The sequence below is a fragment of the Chiloscyllium plagiosum genome, chromosome 20 (genome assembly GCF_004010195.1).
Source record: "Chiloscyllium plagiosum isolate BGI_BamShark_2017 chromosome 20, ASM401019v2, whole genome shotgun sequence".
Classification (NCBI taxonomy): Eukaryota; Metazoa; Chordata; class Chondrichthyes; order Orectolobiformes; family Hemiscylliidae; genus Chiloscyllium; species Chiloscyllium plagiosum.
Window position 1 is genome coordinate 48909817 of NC_057729.1, and position 25318 is coordinate 48935134.

The 25318-nt window shown below is 42.0% G+C and overlaps 1 protein-coding gene across 4 annotated transcripts in view; it reads left to right on the plus strand.

Moving 5' to 3' along the window:
- LOC122560247 (solute carrier family 13 member 3-like) overlaps positions 1 to 25318 on the plus strand; it is a 55946-nt gene that overhangs the window by 29716 nt on the left and 912 nt on the right. For all 4 annotated transcript variants that reach the window (XM_043710735.1, XM_043710738.1, XM_043710736.1 and 1 more), the window contains exons 7-12: positions 142 to 234; positions 1871 to 1975; positions 4354 to 4451; positions 6319 to 6431; positions 13130 to 13291; positions 16971 to 17108. In XM_043710735.1, the coding sequence (XP_043566670.1) occupies positions 142 to 234; positions 1871 to 1975; positions 4354 to 4451; positions 6319 to 6431; positions 13130 to 13291; positions 16971 to 17108 (709 nt within the window). The remainder of the gene's footprint in view (positions 1 to 141; positions 235 to 1870; positions 1976 to 4353; positions 4452 to 6318; positions 6432 to 13129; positions 13292 to 16970; positions 17109 to 25318) is intronic.

Here is a 25318-nt window from a genome sequence, read left to right on the forward strand (position 1 = left end):
GTTGAACTCCCATTCTATGTAAACACAGAGTACGCACCCAATCAATGAGAACAATGATAAGATACTGTAAGGCAAAGTTTCATTGAAACTTCCTTGGATATGTCATTATAATAATTTGAGAGTGTCTTTTTCAATTTTAAGGTCATGGAGTCAGAAGAAAACCAATAACACTGAGTCTCAAGCCAGGGTGAGAGCTAGAATAAGGAGCGATTATGAAAAACTGGGGCCATTAACGTAAGTATGTGTTCTCTATATTTGTTCCTCACTTACCCCAACCCCCTGACAACTACACAGAAAATGAAGCACATGTGAAACAGCATGTTGATACTGCCTATGTTTAGCGAGTTTGCTGATTTATAATCAGCAGCTTAAGTTCCAAATGTATGAGCATACAAAACAGGCGAGGGCTTCTGACATTGTGCAGCGCTCTCTATCTGTGAGTCAGTAGTTGTGGGTTTGAGTCTTGACCTACAACTGAATAGGCAGCTCCACCCTGTGATCATAATATAGCCAAATAGATTGACTATCAGCCTGAAATGCTGGAAAAACTCGGCAGGACAGATTCTGTCCTTACCGTCTACCTCTATCAGACGGTAAGAACAGAAATTTCCTGGTCAGCCACAACTGTGGTAGCTGTAGTGTAACAGTCTCCCCATGTTAAAAGATTCCATGTACAAGCTCTTGCTGTGGACTGTGGCCAAAGCCCTTTTTATTTTGAGGGACACTTTAGCAATAGACATACACGAATGCATTAATATTTTAGCAGATGACCCAATTGCACTGCGCAAAATAGAATCCCTCCAGTTCAATGATCAGTTAATGTTAACTCGACTGGTTACATTCCCAATGGTCACATTTTCACTCCTTGTTTACTTTTCCACCAATTACAAGGAGGTAGACTGATCATGTTGGAATAAAAGAATGTGAGACATTAAGCCACTGGTTCCATCTACTCACTCAAGTGAATGCAAAAGATCCAAAGGCTTTGCTTTTAAGCACAACCTGGAGACTTCTTCAGGTACAATATTTATTCCTGAACCTCACATCCCTCAACAACACTGAAAACAGATGATACAATCTGGGGCTTCCCAAACTGTATGTCATGGCCCCTAAGTGGGTCAAACTTCTGGAGTTAAGATGTCTGACATATTAATGACGGAGCGCCAACATGTGCTTGTAACTATGAAACTCCTTTAAATCTCACAGCTTTTCTTAATAGCGAGTGCTGCCTAACTACCCTGAAAGACATAACATGAAGATATGTTTCACTTAAAAATCCTCTACATTAAACAGCTTGCACCCCCTGCCACTCTCCAGGTCAATCGCCTCTTCCCCTATCCTTAGTCCTTAAAGGCATTCCTTTTCCCCTGTGTTCTCTTAAACACCAAGCCCGTCCCATCAACCCCCATCACCACCACCTCAAACAAACATTTCCCATCCTCCTCTCACAGGCTCCCCCACCAGTTAATGCTATTTCCCCCTCCACCAATTCCTGCAGACATTGATGCCCCCAAATGTGCTCCCCACTTCTCTTCTCATAAACATTTGCCCCCCACAACAGGTATTCCCACTCCACCGTTGTTCTCACAAGCAATATGCCCTCCCCTCAATCTCACACAGATGGTGTCAGCAATGTTTGAGCACCAAAACTGGATCACAATGGAAGAGAGCTTGGGGAGGGATGGATCTAGACATTTCTCTCATTGTTGTTGGTAGGAGTTTGCTCTGCACTAATGAGCTGCTGCACTTCCTGCATTACGACCGTGACTAGCCATGAAACATGTTTAATTGTTGGTAATTTACTTTGGAAGATCGCGAGCCTAAGAAAAGCACTAAGTGCATGTTTTTCTTTCTTTTAACAATCTTGCAGGTTTGCAGAATGTGCTGTTTTGGTTTTCTTTGCCTTCTTTGTGGTTCTGCTTCTCACGAGAGATCCAAAATTCATCCCTGGATGGGCCAGTATTTTCCCAAAAGGGTGAGAAGTCTTTTGTGAGTTTGTGCTGGTGACCTGTTCAAGTAGGAACATTTGGAAAGTTACATGTGAGGAAGCAACAAGTGGAAAGGAATAGAGACCAAATAAAATTAATGAGAGTAATTAAATGATTGAAACTAGGAATCTGTATTTTAGGGAGATACAATGCAATAAAGTCAATCATTCACCTCCTGGGACTGAAATGTTCCCTCAGTCTGCTCACAAGAAAGCTTCAAGTGATACGGGGCAGATTCTGTTCAGTTCTTCAATGATTCACCACAAATCTCAACCCAAACTAAAAATCTGACTTACTGAACTCAGTAGATGTCTGGTATGGAAAATAGAAAAATGTCTCCAATGAGATTGGTTTGGGGATGTTGTGAGACAAAAGTAGAGGAAGCTTCACATTTCATCTAACCATCTGGGAGTGCTGGCAGTGAGTATATATGTTTTAGTTTCCACGATAAAAAATCCTCATCTAATGAATACAGACAGAGGCAAAAGAATCAGGCTCTATATAGGGCTAAGGAATTCCAAAATATTCCTATGTTGGTAGCAATAGATGTCTGTTGGTCCCTTTGTGAATATGTTCAGAAGAAATATTAATGATAAATGATCAGGCAATGGCAAATATGTTACGTAAATTAGATATTGCTAAAAGGAAACAAATTTAAAGCACTGTGTCCTGTACTCATCAAGAAAGAAAGTAAGAAGGAGCCAAGATTAGAGTGGTGCTGGAAATGCACAGCAGGTCAGGCAGCATCCGAGGAGCAGGAAAATCGATGTTTTGGGTAGGAGCCCTTCATCAGGAATGAGGAAAAGGTGGCCTGGGAATACAGCAGGAGGAGTTAACTATCAAGTTTAGGTCTCATACCAGGCAACCAGACTCTGTCAGAGTGTTGCCACAGGAAAGGAGCAGAGATGTGCAGTGTCCATGGCCCCTTTCCCAATTACAATGGTGCACATTTACAAAATCCTTTTACCTACATAAAGCAGGTTCCTGTGTGTTAACAAATATAGCTTCCAGCACACGCAAATACATCTCACTGCAGGTCTGACTGGTAAGCTTAGATTGGTACAATTTTGTAGCACACTCCGGATTATTTAGTAAATGTTGCACAAACCTTGGAATCACATAAAAAGTTGAACACATGGTGTTTTGAGGTTTGCAAGCACAGGTTGGAATGGAAAATCAGGAAATGTGAATTGAATCTAGATTAAGAAACTTCTGGCTGACATAATGGAAAAATGATGAAGAGCTTATGCTCGAAACGTCGATTCTCCTGGTCCTCAGATGCTGCCTGACCAGCTGTGCTTTTCCTGTGCCACACTTTTTGACTCGAATCTCCAGCATCTGCAGTCCCCACTTTCTCCATAATGGAAAAAAAAATTAGGTTAGTAATCTGAAAGGATCAGATGAATTTAGTTGGAAGGCATTTCTTTACCCAAGTCTGTTATATGCTGATTTGATTTGATTTGATTTGATTTGTTGTGGTTACATGTATCTAAGTATAGTGAAAAGGTCGATTTTGCAAGCAGTACAGATCACAGCAAAGGAGGACATAGGGTGCTTAGACAGCGAGGCAAACAGGTTACAACTGCACAGGAGGAGCACAGAACAAGGGCATGATCAACATTAGCATGATCAACATTAGAAGAACATTATTAGTCATTTTAGTATTTTGGGGCGGAACGGTGGCTCAGTGGTTAGCACTGCTGCCTCACAGCACCAGGGTCCTGGGTTTGATTCCTGCCTGGCTGTGTGGAGTTTGCACATTCTCCCTGTGTCTGTGTGGGTTTCCTCCCACAATCCAAAGATGTGCAGGTCAGGTGAAGTGGCCATGCTAAATTGCCCACTGATATTTTCCAGCATTTTCTCTTTTGGTTTCAGATTCTAGCATCCGCAGTAATTTGCTTTTATGCTAAATTGCCCACTGTGTTAGGTGTTTTAGTCAGGAGTAAGTATAGGGTAGGGGAATGGGTTTGGGTGGGTTTCTCTTCGGAGGGGCAGTATGGACTTATTGGGCCGAAGGGCCTGTTTCCACACTGTAGAGAATCTAATCTAATCTAATCTAATCTTAAATTTAAAAGTGTGGAAAGTTATAAGAGATGTGAGAATAAGATCTGCTGTAGAGAGCTTGCAAAGAGTGTTGGAGCCATCTTGAAATCTTTCAGATAGACAAACTTCAAATGGAGGAGTTTTGATATCTCTGCTTTCATATGCTACGGAATTAGATCAGAATTATATTGACATGCTCACCTCATTAAAAAGAAAACCTGAACACAACAGTTTGGAGTAACTCTACATTTCCTCCACAGAGGGTGATCATCATTAATTCAGCCCACTTTCTGCTTATTTATCCCAAAACACTCTTTTTCAGATATGTGTCAGATGCAGTGACTGGAATGACATTTGTTTTTGCGTTATGCTTCTTTCCATCTCAAAAGCCTTCATTGAAGTGGTGGTTTGATCCGAAAGGTATGTGAATCAGTTTAACTAAACAAAGGGAGCTATGAGGGAATGAGAGTCGGGGGGTCAGTGAGGGTAATGCTCTTTGGAGCTGTGTATATGGAAAAGGAATTGTTAGAGAAACATAATCACTAATAAATCTAACAAGGGCATAAGGGGGCATTTCATTTCTCAGACATGGCTAGAATGTGAGATAAAGCAATTGAGGTAAATGGTTCACAATCTTTCAAAGGGAAACTGAACAGATATGTGAGAAAAAAGGAGAAAAAAAGATATGTTAAAAGGCCAAGCTGAGGTAGATGGAACAAGAGAAGACCCCTGTAGATTATATGCACCAGCAAAGATTGATTGAGCTGAATGGCCTGATTCTGTACTATATATTTTTTGTAATATATAAGAGAAGTTAACTGTTCAACAACAGTGTGGAACAGCAGGGATGGAGAGTAACTCTGAAAGTCCATGGATCGTAATCCCAGTGAGTTTTACCTGGATCAGGGTCATAAATGCCCTTCAGTGTTTCTCTAAGCCTGTGAGGTCAGTGGGAGGGCTAACGGACACATCCACATCTCCTATGCCTGCTGGCTGTCAGAGACCAGAATGTCCAGAGATTGCCTACAAGCCTGGGTAGTGGGGTAGAATTTCAGGCACCCTCTCCCCTCCTGTTCCACCTGCCTGCTCTTGGCCCATATCCCTCCAAACCTCTCCTATTCGTGTACTTATCCAAATGTCTTTTAAACATTGTCATTGTACCCACATATACCACCTCCTCAGGAAGGTCATTCCACGCACAAACCACCCTCTATGTGAAACATATGCCCGTCCATGTCTTTTTTAAATCTTTCTTCTCTCACGTTAAAAGTGTGCCCCCAGTCTTAAAATCCCCCATCCTAGGGAAAAAACAACTGCCATTAACTATTTATACCCCTCATTATTTTATAAACTTCTGTAAGATTTCAACCTCCTTCTGCTCCAGTGAAACAAAGTCCCAACCTTTCTTTATAACTCAAACCTGAAACAACATTTTCTAGTCTTTTGGGCACCCACCCATTTCTACTCCCAATCCTTACAAGTACATCTAGCGTCCAACTTGTTCAATGGAAGAATGTGGAGCTAGAATGAAAACTATTGGGTCAGCAGAGACTCTTTGGGGATTTTTTTTGTTGCCCTTTCATGAAATGTGAAATCTTTGGCTGGACTGGGATTTGTTGCCCATTCCTGAATTGGCCTTGAGAAATTGATGTTGAGCTGTTTTCTTTAACCATTGCAATCCGTTTGATATAAATACACCGATTGTGCTGTAAAAGGTGTACCAGCATATTTCACACAGCTGGAGAGGTAAATGAGAGTAACGAAAATCAGAATGGTGTGGAACTTGAAGGACAACTTGCAGTTATGCAGTATACTTGGGGAGACACTGCAATACAATCAGGTTTAAAGTTTGTTCAGATCAAATTCAATTTAATCAGCAACGCTTTCAAAGAAGACTATAATGGCAAAAAATCACTAATTTGTTAACAAAGCTGGAGTAACTGTTTACATGTATTATCAAGAGCAAAGTTATTTATTAAAATGGCTGATTTGTCACATTGTCAAAAGGAGTAAAATATTCACATGTCTCTAAATGCTGAATCATTTTCCAACTTGAAACTTTACCAACTTTACTGTTAAGATTACGAATGTAGCAGCAGGACAGACCATTCGGTCCTTCAAAGCTATTCTCTCATTTTGTAAGGTCATGGTTGAGTGACAATCAATCATCCAGACTGGTTCTCAATGACATTGTAATCACAGACTTGCTTTTCCAAACTAGGTAATCAATTGGCTTTGGAAATAACTCATTTAAACCTTTGTTTATTTCTGTTTTCTTCTTTTCCAGCCTCAGGAAAAATGAATCCACCACTGCTAAACTGGAAGAAAATTCAGAAAGATTTACCTTGGAATGTGGTCCTACTACTCGGAGGGGGATTTGCAATAGCAAAAGGGTGTGAGGTATTTCTTGTCAAATCCACTTGATATTTTAATTAAAATATCTGTTTTTTAAAAAAAAACAACTTTCAATTTTACAAATTGATGTACCAAACAATAATTTCCTCAGTGGTTGATTCACTAATTGTAAATTTCAAATTTTGCCTCAAATTCCAGAAAACTAAACATTTCACTTTGACTCTCCTTCATGTTAGTTTCAGAGGTCCCTGATCAAATAGAGTGATACCTTTTCCAATCTTCACATGCTGTCTTTGGCAGAAGCGTGTCAGAAACCCAAATAAATGGTATAACCAGCTTTGAACTATTTTTGGAAAACTTTCATCAAAAATACCGCACTATAGAGGGAATGATGATTCTTAGAATCCCTGCAGCATGGAAACAGGCCATTTGGCCCAATCAAGTTCACACCAACCCTCTGAAGAGCATCCCACCCAGACCCACCACCCCTAGATATTATGGTGAATTACCAATTCACCTAACCTATGGACTGTGGGAGGAAACCCATGTGGAGAACATGCAAACTCCACACAGGCAGTCACCCAAGGCTGGAATTGAACCCAGGTCCTTGGTGCTGTGAGGTGATTACCAAGCCACCTTGCCAACGATGTACTTTGACATCAATAGTCACATGCTATTGAGACTATTAGAATAGTGGAGTGGAAGAATTGAGCAGGAAAGCTTTAATCAGAAATCTGCATGTTACTGTGTAAATAAAGAGTTTATTTAGTGGCCCACTGAGAGTCAGATTATAGTTACTTTTGGATAAGGTGAAGCCGGAGATTCAGCAGACTCTCTGTTGGGGCAGTCTAGCTCAGTAGAGTTTACTCAAAAAAGATACCCGACACTCAGATGCCATGGTAAGCAGAATCCATGAGGATAGAACAATGCAGGATGGTGTCATAGTAGAGCTGTTTAAAGGAAATATAGGTAAGCACGTGAAGGAAAATGGGAAAGAAAATTCTGTCATGGAGAAAAGAAGAAGGATGAGAGGAGATTTATAAGAACCATGAACACTAGCATAGAAGTATGGATTATATGTCCTGCTTCCATACTGGAAATATAATGTTGACCAATTGTATATCAACATAGACATTTTGTAGGAGATGGAGTTGTTGGTATTTCATCATCCCCAAAAATGACAAATCCATTTATTTTGCATTACTATTTCACAGTGAGACATTCCCCATTTTTAGTAATTGGAGTACATAGGGGGACCTGAGGCACAGACTTCAGTGTGACCACCTTTCAAGTTGCATAACCATAAATCCATTCATTTGAATAGATGTAGTATCATTGCAAACTTGACTAGAGCTTATTGTTTTCTGCCTCAGTTTCAGAATGTACTCTCATCATATGAATTCCTGTGCTGAAGGCATAATTAACTATATATACATTAGAGTTAGTAACTCTCACTCATTCAAAGGCGAGGTGTTTTGTTCCATAAGATATTTTCTTGCTCCATACAAGTAGGGAGAAAGATAGTAGGATCTAGCTCTTAAGACTACATCTGATGTAGAAGTGAGTGTACGTTGGAGATCAGAACATGAAAGTTAGAATGGCCAATTAGCAATGGTTTTGTGTATCTGTTTTTTTACCTGAACACTGTACATTAGGATCAGCAGTAGCTCCCTCAGCCCCTCTAATTGTTCTGCCATTCAATAATATCATGGCTAATCTGATGGTAGCCCCAACTCTACATTTCTCTGATAACCTTTGACTCCCTCATTAGTCAAGAATCTATCTATTTATCTCTGCCTTAAAAATTACTCACTGAACCTGCACTGCCTGGGTACGATAGTTCCCAAAGAGATATAATTTTCAGAGAAATTCTTCTTTTCACCATCTTAAATAGGAGACTCCTGAATTTTTCAGCAGGAAACTTAGAAAATACCAACTCTACTACACAAAATCAGCATGGATTTGTGAAAAGGAAATCATTTCTGACAAACCTACTTGAGGAATTTGCGGATGTAACTAGTAGAATCAATGAGGAAGAACCAGTGGATGTGGTGTATTTGGATTTTTCAGAAAGCTTTAATAAATTCTCCCACAGGACTTTAATGTGCAAAATCAAAGCACATGGGTTATGGTAAGTGCTAGATGGATTGGGAATTGGTTAGCAGCCAGGAAGCAGGAATAAATGGATCTTTTCAGGAGTGGAAATTGGTGACAAGTGAGGTATCACAGGAATCCAGGCAATATATATCAACAATATGTATAAAGGAATCAAATGTAATATTTCTAAGATTGCTGATGTCACAAAACCAGGTTGGAGTGTGAGTAGTGAGGAGGAGATAAAGAGGCACCAAGGTGACTTAGACAAGTGGAGTGAGTGCATGAAAATTTGGCAGAAGCCTGAACACAAACACTAGCAGGTTCAGGAACAACTTCTTCAACTGATGAATGGACTCTTAGCCTCAGTAATGTAGCCTGTATCTTGGTCTTTTTGATCTGTACATCTTTGCTAACTATGAACTGCCTGTACTGCTCGTAAACAAAGGTTTCCACTGTACACTTGACAATCAATTAATCATTATTAGATTAGATTACTTACAGTGTGGAAACAGGCCCTTCGGCCCAACAAGTCCACACCGACCCGCTGAAGCGCAACCCACCCAGACCCATTCCCCTACATTTACCCCTTCACTCAACACTACGGGCAATTTAGCATGACCAATTCACCTCCCCTGCACATTTTTGGACTGTGGGAGGAAACCAGAGCACCCGGAGGAAACCCACGCAGACACGGGGAGAATGTGCAAACTCCACACAGTCAGGGGTGGGAATTGAACCTGGGTCTCTGGCGCTGTGAGGCAGCAGTACTAACCTCTGTGTCACCGTGCCGCCCACTGTCGCTTAATCAGATGCAGTAGAACTTGGATAAATGTGAGGTCAAATAAACAGTATTATTTAAATGTTGATAAATTGGGAAAGGTTGATGTAAAAAAGGACTTGGGTATCCTTGTGCACCAGTCACTGAAAGGAAGAGTCAAGGTGCACCACCAGTTATTAAAGCAAAATGGTGTGTTGGCCTTCATTGCAAGAGGGTTTTAATATAGTAGCAAGGAGGTCTTACTGCAGCTGTACCAGGAGAAAGTGAGGACTGCAGATACTGGAGATACGAAAATGTGGTGCTGGGAAAGCACAGCAGTTTAGGCAGCATCCGAGGAGCGGGAGGAACAGCGTTTCAGGCATAAGCCTTTCATTAGGAATCCTGATGAAGCGATTATGCCCGAAACGTTGTCTCTCCTGCTCCTCGGATGCTGCCTAACCTGCTGTGCTTTTCCAGCACCTTACTCTCGACTCTGCAGCTGTACCAGGTCTTATTGAGACCACACCAGCAGTATTCTGTGAGGTTTTGGTCTCCTAACCTCAGGAAAGACATACTTACCATAGAGGGAGCCCAGAGGAAGTTCACCAGACTGATTCCTGGAATGGGAAAGTGAGGGCTGCAGATGCATTGAACCCGGGTCTCTGGCGCTGTGAGGCAGCAGTACTAACCTCTGTGTCACCGTGCCGCCCACTGTCGCTTAATCAGATGCAGTATAACTTGGATAAATGTGAGGTCAAATAAACAGAATGGTAAAGTATTATTTAAATGTTGATAAATTGGGAAAGGTTGATGTAAAAAATGACTTGGGTATCCTTGTGCACCAGTCACTGAAAGGAAGAGTAAAGGTGCACCACCAGTTATTAAAGCAAAATGGTGTGTTGCCCTCTTGAAGAAGGGCTTATGCCTGAAACATCGATTCTCCTGTTCCTTGGATGCTGCCTGACCTGCTGCGCTTTTCCAGCAACAAATTTTCAGCTCTGATTCCTGGAATGGCAAGCTTGTCATATAGGGAGAAATTGGGTCAAACGGGGTCTGAGTTCACTGGAGTTTAAAGGAATGAGAGAGGGTCTCATCGACAAGCGTAAAAGTCTGACAGGGATGATGTTTCCATTGACTGAAGAGTCCAAAACAAGGAATCACAGTCTCAGAAGATGGGGTGCGAATTTCAGACTGAGATGAGGAGAAATTTTCTCACTCAGAGGGGAGTCAACCTGTATAATTCTCTTCCACAAAAGGATGTTGAGGCCAAGAATATTTTTAAGAGAAACATCAGTTAAAGGCTATAGGTGTCAAGGGGCATGGTGCAAGGGCAGAAGTATGATGTTGAGGTAGAGGTTGAGTAATGATCAAATTGAATAGGAGATCACGTCTAATTTACCAAATAGCCTACTCCTGTTCCCATTTTCTATGTTTCCTTAAATGTTAACTGGCAATAGCATTCATGCATACATTCTCTATGGCAATACCACTACCAATCAGATTCTACTTGCCACCCATCAGGATTCTTGAATACAGTTTAAATGTTGATTTTACATTTGAATTTGTGTCCTTGAAAAATGTCCTAATGGCTGAACGTTGAAAAGCTTTGATAAAATGTGACTTTTCTCTTGAATGTTCCCTCTCACCCCAAGTATCAGTTGAGTTAACCTTCTCTGAAATGTTCATCGAGCCATAGAGATGTACAGTATGGAAACAGACCCTTCGGTCCAACCCATCCATGCCGACCAGATATTCCAACCCAATCTAGTGCCACCTGCCAGCACCCAGCCCATATCCCTCCAAACCCTTCCTATTCATATACCCATCCAAATGCCTCTTAAATGTTGCAATTGTACCAGCCTCCACCACATCCTCTGGCAGCTCATTCCATACACGTACCACCCTCTGCGTGAAAAAGTTGCCCCTTATGTCCCTTTTATATCTTTCCCCTCTTACCCTAAACCTATTCCATCTAGTTCTGGACTCCCTGACCCCAGGGAAAAGACTTTGTCTATTTATCCTATCCATGCCCCTCGTAATTTTGTAAACTTCTATAAGGTCACCCCTCAGCCTCCGATGCTCCAGGGAAAACAGCCCCTGTAGCTCAGATCCTCCAACCCTGGCAAAATCCTTGTAATTCTTTTCTGAACCCTTTCAAGTTTCACAACATCTTTCCGATAGGAAGGAGACCAGAATTGCATGCAATATTCCAACAGTGGCCTAACCAATGTCCTGTACAGCTGCAACATGACCTCCCAACTCCTGTACTCAATACTCTGACCAATAAAGGAAAGCATACCAAACGCCTTCTTCACTATCCCATCTACCTGCGACTCCATTTTCAAGGAGCTATGAACCTGCACTCCAAGGTCTCTTTGTTCAGCAACACTCCCTAGGACATTACCATTGAGTATATAAGTCCTGCTAAGATTTGCTTTCCCAAAATGCAGCACCTCGCAAATGTTTCTAAGGCATTTACATCCTTTCGTAAATAAGGAGGCCCAAACTGGACAAAGTACTCCTGATGTAATCTCACCAATTCTCTGCACAACTGTAACAATTCAGCACTGCCCTCTTGAACTGTCCTACCTGTCCATCTGCCTTCCCACCTATGTGCTCCACCCTCCACTTCAACCTATCACTATCACCCTCTACTCTCATCTACCTATCGCCTTCCTAGCTACTTTTCCCCCAGCCTCACTCCCCTTTCATTTATCTCTCTGTCCCCTTGGACCCACTCCACATTCCAGATGAAGGGCTTGTGCCCGAAACATCGACTCTCCTGCTCCTCAGATGCTGCCTGACCTGCTGTGCTTTTCCAGCGCCACACTTTTTGACTCTGATCTCCAGCATCTGCAATCCTTTCTTTCTCCTAAAGCAAAGCATCTCTGACTTTATATTGCAATCCTCTTGCAATGAGTAACAACATTCCATCTGTCTTACTATTCCCTTGGTGTGCCTGATTCCTGTCAACCAGATTCCTCTATTCCTCAGAATACTTCAATCTCATTTCATTTACAGTTCTGCTGAACTGGAGCTCACAGTTCTTCAGAGTTATGAAGAAGATTCCTATTGGACTTGAAACATTAACTCTGTTCCTCTCTCCGCAGAAGATGCCAGACTTGCTGAGTTTCTCTGACACTTTCTTTTTCCATTTCTGCTCCTCACCACTCACAGTACAGATAAGGTATCATTTAACCGCACACCCACAAACTGAAAAGACCTAAAAATCGGAGGTCTTTTCGAAAATGGACCCGAACAGATCTCTGAGTCCGGGCCTTTTGGAAAAAGAATTCCGCTTAACTTGAACAAATCCCAAAGGGAGACCAAATGAATTATTATGGACTTAATTGTATCCTGGCGAATGGAAGTCTTTTGGTGATAGTTTTGTGCCTGATTCTTCTCCTGTATGAATAGTTATTTATACACACGTTATTTATAGTTACATAAATAATATTTATAGTTATTATAGTTATACAATAGTTATTTATATCACCTATAATGTGATCGGTGATAGTTGGGTGCAGACTATACTATAGATGATAATCATTCCGAATTAGTTAACTGATTCATTAAGCAAGATGGCAAAGATTTCCTAACACAGTCAGCAGAATTTGACAGGTCCCAGAAATTCGAACAGACACTTTGACCTTGATTTTAACCTTAATTGCCACGTTAGAAGAAGTGACAAAACTGTGTAAATCTATTTAATGCCTTGTATGCGGAAACTGAAAATATCCTTCATCTGATGAACAGTTGGTCTTGAGGATACTGTAATTTCACAAGTTTTGGTTTGGTGCTTTTTTTTCTAGAATGTCCAAATCTTTTGAATTTAGAATAGAACTTAAGCCCGGCTTGTCTAAATTAATTTACAGTGTCTATTTTCCAGACTTCTGGACTGTCCATCTGGATTGGCAACCAACTTCAGCCGATGGTGTACATCAAGCCAACCATAGCTATTATCCTGATCTGCTTGTTGATAACATGTTTTACTGAGTTTGCCAGCAACACTGCTACAATTGTAATCATGTTACCAATCGTGGCTGAATTGGTGAGTTTCCTGAAATAGTGGGAAAAGGAATGCTTGCGTTTTGACAGTTCGTTTCACGATCTTAGAATGTCTCAAAACACATTACACACAATTAAGTATTTTGAAGAGCAGGAAACTCAGCAGCATTTGCATACACTAAGGTCCCACAAACAATGGTATTATCCTGATGCAGTAGCATGTTTAGTGATGTTGATTATTGGAGAGATATTGGCCAGGACACTGGGAGAATTTCCTACCTTACATGTGATTAAGCGTGTCGCTACAAGGGCAAATCAAAGACAGGGAATTCTGCAGTGAATAACCCATCTCCAGACTCCCAAAGCCTGACCATCATCTCCAAGTCACAAGTCAGGAGTGTGATGGAGTAGTCCCCTTTGCCTGGATGAGTGCAGCTCCAACAATACTCAAGAAGCTCAACACCATTCAGGACAAACCACAGAGACATAGAAGGTAAGAGTGGGCTATTCAACCCCTCGAGCCTGCTCTCCCATTCAATATGATCATGGCTGATCATTGAGCTCAATACCCTCATCACGCCCTCCCTCCTCCTCTCTTCAGCCATAAGAGCTCTATCTATATCCTTCTTGAAAACACAGAATGCTTTGGCTTCAACCACTTTCTGTGGTAGTGAATTCCACAGGCTTAGCACTCTTTGGGCGAAGAAATTTCTCATCTCAGTTTTAAATGATTAATGGGTGGCACAGTGGCTCAGTGGTTAGCACTGCTGCCTCACAGCACCAGGGTCCCAGGTTTGATTCCAGCCTTGGGCGATTGTCGGTGTGGAGTTTGCACATTCTCCCCATGTCTGTCTGGATTTCCTACCACAGTCCAAAGAAGTGCAGGTCAGGTAAATTGGCCATGTTAAAGTTGCCCATAGTGTTAGGTGCATTAGTCAGAAATGGGTCTGGGTGGGTTGCTCTTTGGAGGTTTGGTGTGGACTGGTTGGGCCGAAGGGCTTGTTTCCACACTGTAGGGAATCTAATCTGATCTTATCCTTAGACCATGATCCCTTGGTTCCCTACCTTCGGGGCCATCCTCCATGCATCTAACCTGTCTAGTCCTGTTATAATTTAATGGGTTTCTATGAACCCCCCTCATTATTCTAAACTCCAGTGAATACAATCCTAACCAACTCAATCTCCCCTCATACATCAGTTCTGCCATCCTAGGAATCAATTCAGTAAATCTTCACTGCACTCCCTTCATAGCAAGAACATCCTTCCTCAGATAAGGAGACCCAAACTGCACACAATACTCCAGGTGTGTCTCACCAATGCCCTGTATAAATGTGGCAAGACACCTTTGTTCCTGTACTCAAATCTTGCACTATGAAAGCCAACGTCCAGTTTGCCTTCTCTATGACTGCTGCACCAGCATGCTTACTTTCAGCGATTGGTGCACGAGGACACCCTGGTCTCATTGAACATTTCCTTTTCTCAATTTACAGCCATTCAAGTAATAATCTGCCTTCCTGTTTTTGCTCCCAAAGTGGATGACCTCACATTTATCCACATTATACTACATCTGACACATATTTGCCCATACTCAGTCTGTACAAATCACTCTGGAACATCTCTGCAACCTCTTCACAGCTCACCCTACCACCCAGTTTTGTTTCATGTACACATTTTAAGATGTTACATTTAGTCCCCTCATCTAAATCATTAATATATATTCTGAATAGCTGGGGTCCTTGTACCAATCTCTGCAATACCCCACTAGTAACTCTCTGCCATTTAGAAATAGACACACGTATTCCTGCTGTACACCCGTTTGACTGGCACTCCATCCACTACCTTCAATATTCACTTCTTTCATTAGTGATGCACAGTAGCAGTGGTGTGTACCATCCACGTGATGCACTGCAGCAACATACCAAGGCTCTCCAACAAAACCAACCAAGCCTATAATCTCTATCAGCAAGAAGAGGAAGGACAGCAGCTACAAGGAAATGTCACCAACTGCAAGGTTTCCTCCAAGCAACACACCATCCTGATTTGGAACGATATCATCATTTCTTCAATGTAGCTGGGTCAAAGTCCTGGGCTCCCTTCTTAACAACACTGTAGATGCCCCTACATCCAAATGACTGCAGTGGTTTAACAGAGCAGCTTACTACCATCTTTTTCAGGGTAGTTAGAGATGGGTAATAAATACTGGCTTAGCTAGCAACATCTACATCCAGCAAACATATAAGAATTAAGAGTTTCTTAAAATTGCAGTGTCAAATTGACTCTGCTCAGTATATAGGGTTACACCCGAAGTGTTGACTCCTCCACCTCCTGATGCTGCTTGGATTGCTGTGTTCTTCCTGCCTCCTGCTTGTCTACCTGGGATTTCAGCATCTGCAGGTTTTTTTTGTCACTACCTACATTAGCTCCCGGATTTCAATTACAATTTATTATAATTGTCCCGGTTTTCGAATCTCTCTATGGTTTCATGCATCCATTCTCAATCATTTCTTCCACCCATCCAACCTCTACTTCGAGACTGCCTCACTTCAAATCTGAGGGGTATGAAGGGCTGGGGTGGGAGGGCAGGGAGTGAGATGTGGCACTGGGTGTGACTCCACTTGAAAGGGCTCTCAGCTGCATTTTACAAGTGGCAGTGAATTCAATGGGTGCCGCTGTCAGAACACTACCAACAACAGTGGCCATCGCTGGGACTACATCCCGGAGGAAGAGGATACAGGAGTATACATGCACCCACACAGTCAGACTGGTGAGGGCCGGAGGTATTTACATCCATCAGGCAGGCTCCAACAAAGTGGTAACAATCAATAAGGGGCATGTGCCACTGTTGGCACAGGATTGTTGCCAGGACCCCTTCATAGACCAAAGCCTATCCAAAGGAATTAAGGTCCTCCTGCCATCAGATCTGCTCAGAAGCTGCAAGGTTTTCCTTCCTCCCTCCCAAAGTCCCGAAGAATCCTTTCTGCCCCTGGCAAAATACCAACGAAAAGGGGAATTGGTCCTTGATTAGGGAAGTGGGGAGATCCTCTACCACATTTCCTGATACTGGCAAAATAGCATGGTAAATGTCGTATTCGGGATATCACTCGACACCTGCCCTCACCTGTAACCCCGACAGTCCTGAAAAATCACAGCTCTGTATTCAACAAGTAGAAGTGAATTTTTATCTACACGCTAGAGAGGGTTCAGAAGAGAGTTACCAGGAATGGAAGATTTGAATTATGAAGAAAGGCTTGGTTTTCTTTTACTGGAGTGTAGGATGTTGAGAAGTGACCACGTAGAGGTTTATAAGATCATGAGGGGTAGAGATAGAGTTAAGATTAGGTGTCTTTTCTCTCAGATGGGGAATTTCAAGACTAGGGTCTTGAGGAAAGAGATTTTAAAAAGACATGAGGGACAAATTTTTTACATGGAGTGGTTCACATGTAGAATGAACTTCCTGAGGAAGTGGTGGACGTGGGCACAATTACAATGTTTAAAAAGGCACTTAGATAAGTACATGAATAGGAAAGGTTTGGAGGGATATGGACCAGTAGCAGGCAAGTGGGACTGATTTAGTTTGGGATTATGTTTGGCATGGATTGGTTGGATCGAAGTGTCTGTTGTATGACTCCATGACTATGACTCTATTTCTTTCTGTTACCAATAGGATTGATATCCAATTGCAAGGACAGAATCTCATCCCATTTATTTATCATTTATTACAGGCTTTGCACATGAGGGTGAATCCCCTCTATCTGATGGTCCCTGCAACTGTTGCAGGTTCCTATGCTTTCATGCTTCCAATATCAACACCTCCAAACTCAATTGCTTTTGCTACAGGCAATCTAAAGGTCATTGATATGGTATGTATAATTCTTCAGTTGAAGCAGTTTGAAATACCTAGCTTTGAACTTCAATGCATAAATTGAAATCAGTGATTTGCCATTGAGTAACTATTGTTGAGATGATAAAGAATTTTTTAACTTTGCCCTTTCCTACAATGAGTCAAGAATGTGGAGCTGGAAAAGCACAGCAGGTCAGGCAGCATTGGAGGAGCAGGAGAATTAATGTTTTGGGCATAAGCCCTTCATCAAGAATGCCTGAAACATCGATTCTCCTGCTCCTCAGATGCTGCCTAACCTGATGTGCTTTTCAAGCACCACACTCTCGATTCTGATCTCCAGCATCTGCAGTTCTCACTATCTCCTTTCCTATAGATCCTTGTTGTGACCTATGGGATGAAGGTTAATGTTGGTTCATGAAAGAATGACTTTCATTTAAATGGAGGTCATGCCCATCTATCTTGAATACATACAAGGTAGACTTGTATATATATTGGCCCCCGCCAGGGTGAATGTGAGTAGGGTTCAGTTTTTTTCCTTATGTTCCTGGCAAAAGTGAGTTCTACTTACATTGTGGGGGGGGGGGGGGGGGGAGGGGGGGTGGGGAGGTAGAAGATTTGACAGAATTGGTATAAATCAACTGGAATATTTGGGTCTGTATCACCCTGGAAATAAATGTATATTTGTTATCAACATGAAGTTAAAAATCACACACCAGGTTATAGTCCAACAACTTTATTTGGAAGCACTAGTTTTCAGAGTGCTGCTCCTTCATCAGGCGGTGGAGAATAAGATCATGACCACAGAATTTATAGCCAAAGGAGTCCAGTGTCATGGAGATGTGATACACTAAACAATTTTAGATCAAATCTTTCATCTTTTAGAATAGGATTTGCTGGTTTCTGTTCTTTGATATGTAAATCCCAGAACTTCTTTTAAAGTGCATTCTCAAGATAGCTTAGTTTTTTTAAACAATAGAACACAGATAGAACATAGAACATAGAAAAGTACAGCACAGGCCCACGATGTTGTGCCGAGATATAATCCTATTGTAAAATGTAGTCACTTAACCTACGCACCCCTCAACTCACTGCTATCCATGTGCATGTCCAGCAGTCACTTAAATGTCCCCAGTGACTCTGCTTCCACCACCACAGCTGGCAACGCATTCCATGCATTCACAACTCTCTGCGTAAAGAACCTACCTCTGATGTCTCCTTTATACCTTCCTCCTAATATCTTCAAACTATGACTTCTTGTACTGTCAATCCTGCCCTGAGGAAAAGCCTCTGCCTATTGACTCTATCTATTCCACTCATTATCTTGTATACCTCGATCAGGTCTCCTCTCTTTCTCTTTCTCTCCAGAGAGAAAAGTCCGAGCTTACTCAACCTTTCTTCATACAACAAGCCTTCTAGTCCAGGCAGCATCTTGGTAAACCTTCTTTGCACCCTCTCCAAAGCCTCTGTATCTTTCCTATAGTAGGGCTACCAGAACTAGACACAGTATTCCAAGTGTGGTCTCACCAGGGATTTGTAGAGCTGTAGCAAAACCTCGCGGCTCTTAAACTTGATCCCCCTGTTAATGAAAGCCAAAAAACCATATGCTTTCTTAACAACTCTATTCACTTGGGTGTCAACTTTGAGGGATCTATGTACTTGCACACCCAGATCCCTCTGTTCCTCCACACTGCCAAGAATCCTGTCTTTAATCCTATATTCAGCATTCGAGTTCGACCTTCCAAAATGCATCACTTCGCATCGATCCAGGTTGAACTCCATCTGCCATTTCTCAGCCCAGCTCTGCATCCTGTCCATGTCACGCTGCAGCTTGCAGTAGCCCTCTATACTCTCGACGGCATGTCCAAATGTGTCATCTTTGTGTCATCTGCAAATTTACTAACCCACCCCTCAACCTCCTCATCCAAGTCACTTATAAAACCCACAAAGAGCAGAGGCCCAAGAACAGAGCCTTGCGGGACCCCACTCAATGCTGTCCTCCAGGCAGAATACTTTCCATCTACAACCACTCTCTGCCTTCTGTCAGCCAACCAATTCTGAATCCAGATAGCCAAATCTCCCTCTATCCCATACTTCCTGACTTTATAAATGAGCCTACCATGGGGAACCCTATCAAATGTCTTGCTGAAATCCATATACACCACATCCACTGCTCGACCGTCATCGACCTGTCTTGACACCTCCTCAAAGAACTCAATAAGATTTGTGAGGCATGACCTGCCCTTCACAAAACCATGCTGACAAGCTTTAATCACACACTATGCTTTGCCAAATAGTCATAAATCCTATCCCTCAGAATTCTTTCCACAACTTTGCTGACCACAGACGTAAGACTGACTGGTCTGTAATTGCCAGGAATTTCCCTATTACCCTTCTTGAAAAATGGAACAACATTCGCCTCCTTCCAATCCTCTGGTACGACTCCCGTGGAGAGTGAGGAGGCAAATATCCTCGCCAGTGGCTTAGCAACCTCCTTTCTCGCTTCCCAGAGCAGCCTAGGATAAATCTGGTCTGGCCCTGGGGACTTATCAATCTTAATGTTTTCCAAAATTTCTAGCACACCAACTTCATCAATCTTAATCTGGTCAAGACTGTATCCCAGATCCTCTAAGTTTTCATTTACAGCAATTTCCCTTTCCTTGGTGAAAACCAAAGCAAAAAACTCATTCCGGGCTTCCCCTATCTGCTCAGACTTCACGCACAGGTTCCCTCCGCTATCCCTGATCGGCCCTACCTTCTCCCTGATCATGCTATTATTCCTTACGTATGAGTAAAACGCCTTTGGGTTCTCACTAATCCTTCTTGCCAAGCCTTTTTCGTGCCCCTCCTGGCTCTCCTCAGTCCATTTCTGAGCTCCTTTCTAGCAAGCCTGTAATCCTCTAAAGCTGTGCTAGATCCTTGCTTCCTTCACCTTACATAAGCTCCTACTTCCTTTTGACAAGAAGTTCCTCTGTTCTCGTCATCCAAGATTCCTCAATCTTACCCTTTCTTACCTGTATCAGAGGAACAAATTTGTGCAACACTTGCAACAACTGCTCCTTAAATAGTCTCCACCTGTCTGCTGTGCCCTTTCGGTGGAACAATTGCTCCCAGTCTGTACTTCCCAACTCCTGTCTGATAGCGTCATAATTTCCTTTCCCCCAGTTAAATATCTTCCCTCAGTAACTGATTCTTTCACCTTCCAAGGCTGTGCTAAATGTGAGGCAGTTGTGATCACTTTCACCAAAGTGCTCTCCCACCGCGAGATCTGACACCTGTCCTGGCTCATTGCCAAGCACCAAATCCAAAATGGCCTCTCCCCTCGTCGGCCTGTCCACATACTGAGTAAGGAAACCCTCCTGAACACACCTGACAAAAACGGCTCCATCCAAACCATCTGCACTTAGGGGGTTCCGGTTGCTATTGGGAAAGTTGAAATCACCCATAACAACAACCCTGCTACTTTTGCATTTTTCCAGAATGTGCCTGCCTATGAGATCTTCAATCTCTCTACTGCTATTAGGTGGTCTGTAGAAAACCCCCAATGCGGTGGCTGTTCCTTTGCTGCTCCTAATTTCCACCCATACTGACTCAGTAGACAAACCTTCCTCAACAACCTTCGTTTCTGTAGCTGTGATGCACTCTCTGATTAGCAATGCTACACCCCCTCCTCTTTTTCCACCCTTCCTGTTCTTTTTAAATGTTCTAAACCCTGAAACATCAAGTAACCATTCCTGCCTCTGTGAAACCCACATCTCCATTCTGGCCACAACACTGTAGCCCCAAGTACTGATCCATGCTCTAAGTTCGTCAGTCTTATTCCGGACACTCCTTGCATTAAAGCAGACACACTTTAACTGATCCCAATGTTTCATCGTGTGAGAAACCTTCCTGATAGATTCAATATATCCTGTCACTGTCCTGTCTGCAACTGATCCCCTCTCTGACATGTGGCTCTGATTCAAACTAGTTTAAACCCTCCCGAATTGTACGAGCAAATCTCCTACCCAGGACATTTGTACCCCTCCAGTTCAGGTGCAACCCGTCCTTCATGTACAGGTCCCACCTTCCCCAGAAGATATCCCAATGGTCTAGGTAGCTGAAGCTCTCCCTCCTGCACCAGCCTCGCAGCCACGTGTTAAGCTGCATTTGCTGACTGTTCCTCATCCCACTATATCGTGGCAGCAGAACCAACCGGAGATCAATACTCTACTCGTCCTGCTCTTCAGCTTCCAACCTAACACTCTGTGGTCACTTTTCAGATCCTCAATCCCTTTCCTGGCTATATCATTGGTGCAAATATGTACCATGATTTCTGGCTGCTTGCCCTCCCCCTTCAGAATCTTGCAAACCCGATCGGCGACATCCCGGATCCTGGCACCAGGGAAGCAACATACCTTCCGGGAATCCCGTTCCTGACCACAAAACCTCCTGTCAATCTGTCTAACTATTGAGTCCCCTACCACTAGTGCTTTTCTATTCCCCCCCCTCCCTTCTGAGCCACAGTGCCAGACTCAGTGCCAGAGACCTGACAACAATGGCTTTCCCCTGGTAGGCTGTCCCCACCAACAGTATCCAAAACGGTATACTTATTGCTGAGGGGAACGGCCACAAGGGATCCCTGCTCTGACTGTTGGTTCCCTTTCCTCCCCCTGACAGTAACCCAGCTGTCCTTATCCTGTGTCTGGGGAGTGACCACCTCCCTGTACATGCTCTCAATTTCCCCCTCAGCCTCCCGAATGATCCGTAGTTCATCCAGCTCCAGCTCCAGTTCCCTAACTCGGTTTTCAAGGAGCTGGAGTTGGGTGCACTTTTCAGATGTAGTCGACAGAGATATGTGTAGTGTCTCTCACCTGCCACATTCTGCAGGAGGAACATGCAACTGCCCTAACATCCATATCCTGCTACTCTGAAAGCCCACGCAGAACTAAACAAAGGAAGAGAAGGAAAAAAAAGAAACCTGAAAACTTACCTAGTTTACAGACTTTTAGTAAGGTTAGAGAAGGTGGCGGGAGGGAGGCCCTACGATATAGGGTCTCAGGTTTAGATCTCACCCACTTAAAAACTTCCCAGAATTCCTTTGCTCCTCCCTCACACCTCTCGGCAAATGGAGGCCCCGACGCCTGAAGTAAGTCTTTTAAACAATTAGACTCACTTTCTCAGAATAGGTGCGAATTCTATGTCCCAATGTTGAGTCAGATTGACAAGCTCTCTGTATAGTTTTACAGAGTTTTACATGGATTCATGTAGTTTTTGAGCAAAATAAAATGTAATTCTGCAAAAACAAATTCACCCCATAAACTTATATCATTGGCGTGTAGGAGCAACAGAGTGACTGTGTGTGTGAATGTATGCATATGGGTGTGAGTGCATGTGATAGAGTATGTGTGTATATGTTTATAAGCTTGGTTATGTGTGTGTGTTAGTGTGGTGGGATATGTGTGTGTGAGAGGATACGTGTGTGGGTGTGAATGCGGGTGGTGTATATGTGTGCATATGAGAGAGACCTTATGTGTGACAGAGGGTCTGTGGGACTGTGTGTGTGTGTGTGTGTATGTGTTAGAATCTATCAACCCAAGGTCCCAGTTGACACCAGTTGGATTATAAACTGGTGTTGTGTGATTTTTAACTTCATCTAACCCAGACCAACAGCGGAACCTCCAAGTCATGTTATCAATATAATCAATTCACTGGAGAGAAATTGAAGGTTGGGTGGATTGATAATGATCTCAATCCCTGTCTTTGTTTTAACTGGGAAATCCCTTATTGTATTACCTTTTTTAAGGCTTTGATTTCAACAATGTTAAATTCCTTTTCATTTCCCTTTAACATTAGTTTCTCACTTCTATAGCAGATGCATCCTCAATCGCTGAACAAAATCCTACTCTATATTTCTGAGGTTTTGTGCCAGAAATTATTGTTTTTTTGAGCTGCCATCTTAAGATTTTCTTTAGGGCTACATTTTTATTTTGTGACTACTTTTTGGTTTTCAGAGACTCCTTTCCAATTGTTACCAATGCATTTATTAAGTGATATAGCTGTGTACTAGCAATGTCTTCTGTATTTGAATTTACACATTGATATTTGGACTGATTTAAAGCAGAAATAGAAGAATTTATCAATATCTTAAATAATTACCAAACCACAAGGAAAATACTAATTTCTGAGATACCACAGCATTTATATTAGGACAAGACAACAGATATATTTTGGCAACAATAGTTATTTTCAAAATTACCGACACTTCTGCACGCAAAAAAACCCACTACATACCTCTGCAAACCAGTGAGATACGAGCGAATGTATTTATATCACATACACACAAAGCTGAAAACTTCTAACCAAGCAGCTACCTTTTTTTAAGCATCTTTGAGCTCAATTTCAAATTTAACAATTGGCACATAGTGTTTATTACAATGACATCCACTAATTTTTCTCCATTTAGAGGCTTCCAAGTCTATGCAGCCTTATGCTAGAGATTCCACCTTCATCTGAATTTCAATGATTTCCAAGATTTCTTGGCTCTCAATTGGCTGACAGTTTAATGTTTTGTTGACAGTTTAAAACTCTTTCCTCACGTTACCGACATGCCTTCCTGCATGAACCAACGTGCTAGAATGGTAGACTGAGGAATATGTTGGACCATGAGTTTACAGTTTGTGTTGAAATACAATTCTGCTGCTACCAATGGTGCCCAGTTTTGAGTTGTTAGATCTGATTGAAATCTGACCCATTTAGCACAGTGGTAATGCCATACAACACAATGGAGGAAGTGATAAAGAATACTGGTCCCAAATACATTAATAGTTAACGTGGTTTATGGACAAAAAAATTATAGTACCAATGACTATATCAAATTTAATTTAATAACATTCTTGTGAGGTGCCTTGGGATGTTTAACTACATTTAAATATGATACAGATACATAATGACGTTGCAGTGAGTCGATGGTAACAGTGAATACAATGGACTCAACAATCACAGTGTGGATGAAATATTTTCGGTATGTCAGATGCAAGTAATTCGTTGGAGATACTGCAGTTTAAAAAGGCTTGACAAACTGTTATCTTCATCCCAAATTATCCTGTTATCAATGTGTTTGGCCATCTCAGTGGCTGGTGTCAACACTGACTAAAGTTTACTAGGCAGATGAACAATTAACAGACTTGTGTTCACGAGATTATGAATGACCTTTAAAAGTGCAACATGATGCACGCAGAACACTAAAAAACATGTGATTTAATGTCCAGGTTGTGGTTGAGCAATTTTTCCTTGAGCAATTTTTGGCAAACAAGAGTGTTTTTAGTTCTAATTCAGTTTTCAATGGGTGAGAGCAGTTCCTGGGTTGAAAATCTGTCAGAATGTTTAGCCAAAATTTGCAGCTTTGGATAACAACTTTTTAAAAATGCAATAAGCAAATGCGAATACAGATGACCCTCTGTCTCTATCTGAAATGTCCCATTTAGTTGTCAAACACAGATCAATAGGAATTTTGTATACATACAGTAATTCCTGTAAAAATCTTCTCCTTTTATACCCAAAGCTGAGTCTGCTATCCCATTGCTACTGGTAGAAGATAGCAATATTGCTTTCCTTGACTGAAATTAGATGGAAAGTTGTTGAGCCAATGTACCTTGATAAGCCAAAGTTTGATCAACCAACTGCACATTTAATGAATTATGTTAAATTAGAAAGGGCAAAAGATAAGTGAGAGATCCAAGCAATGAGAGCAAACTCAACGTTGAACCAAATTCAGCCTTTGCAACAAAACTAATAAAATGCCGCTGTATTGTTTTAGATAGAAAGAGTTTGTTTATAAAGTGAATTTTCATAATGTCAGGTTGTTTCAAAGTGTTTTACAACCAGTGCTTGTTTTTGAAGTGTAACTGGTGTTATAATGTATGAAGGACAGCAGCCTGTTTGCATATAATAGGGCCCCACCAAGAGCAAGGAGATACATAACCAAAATGTTATCTAGGATGTTAAAGAGAACACACATGGGTTCCTCTATACTGGGAGAAGTGATCGCATACTGGTATTATTGTTATACTATTAATTCAAAGACCCAAGTAATATCTGGGACCTAGGTTTGAATCCTGCCAAGGCAGATGGTAGAATTTGAATTCAATAAAAATCTGGAATCCAGAGTCTAATGATGACCACAAAACTATTGTTTGGAAAAACCCCAATTGGTTCACTAATGTCCTTAAGGGAAGGAAACTGCTATCCTTA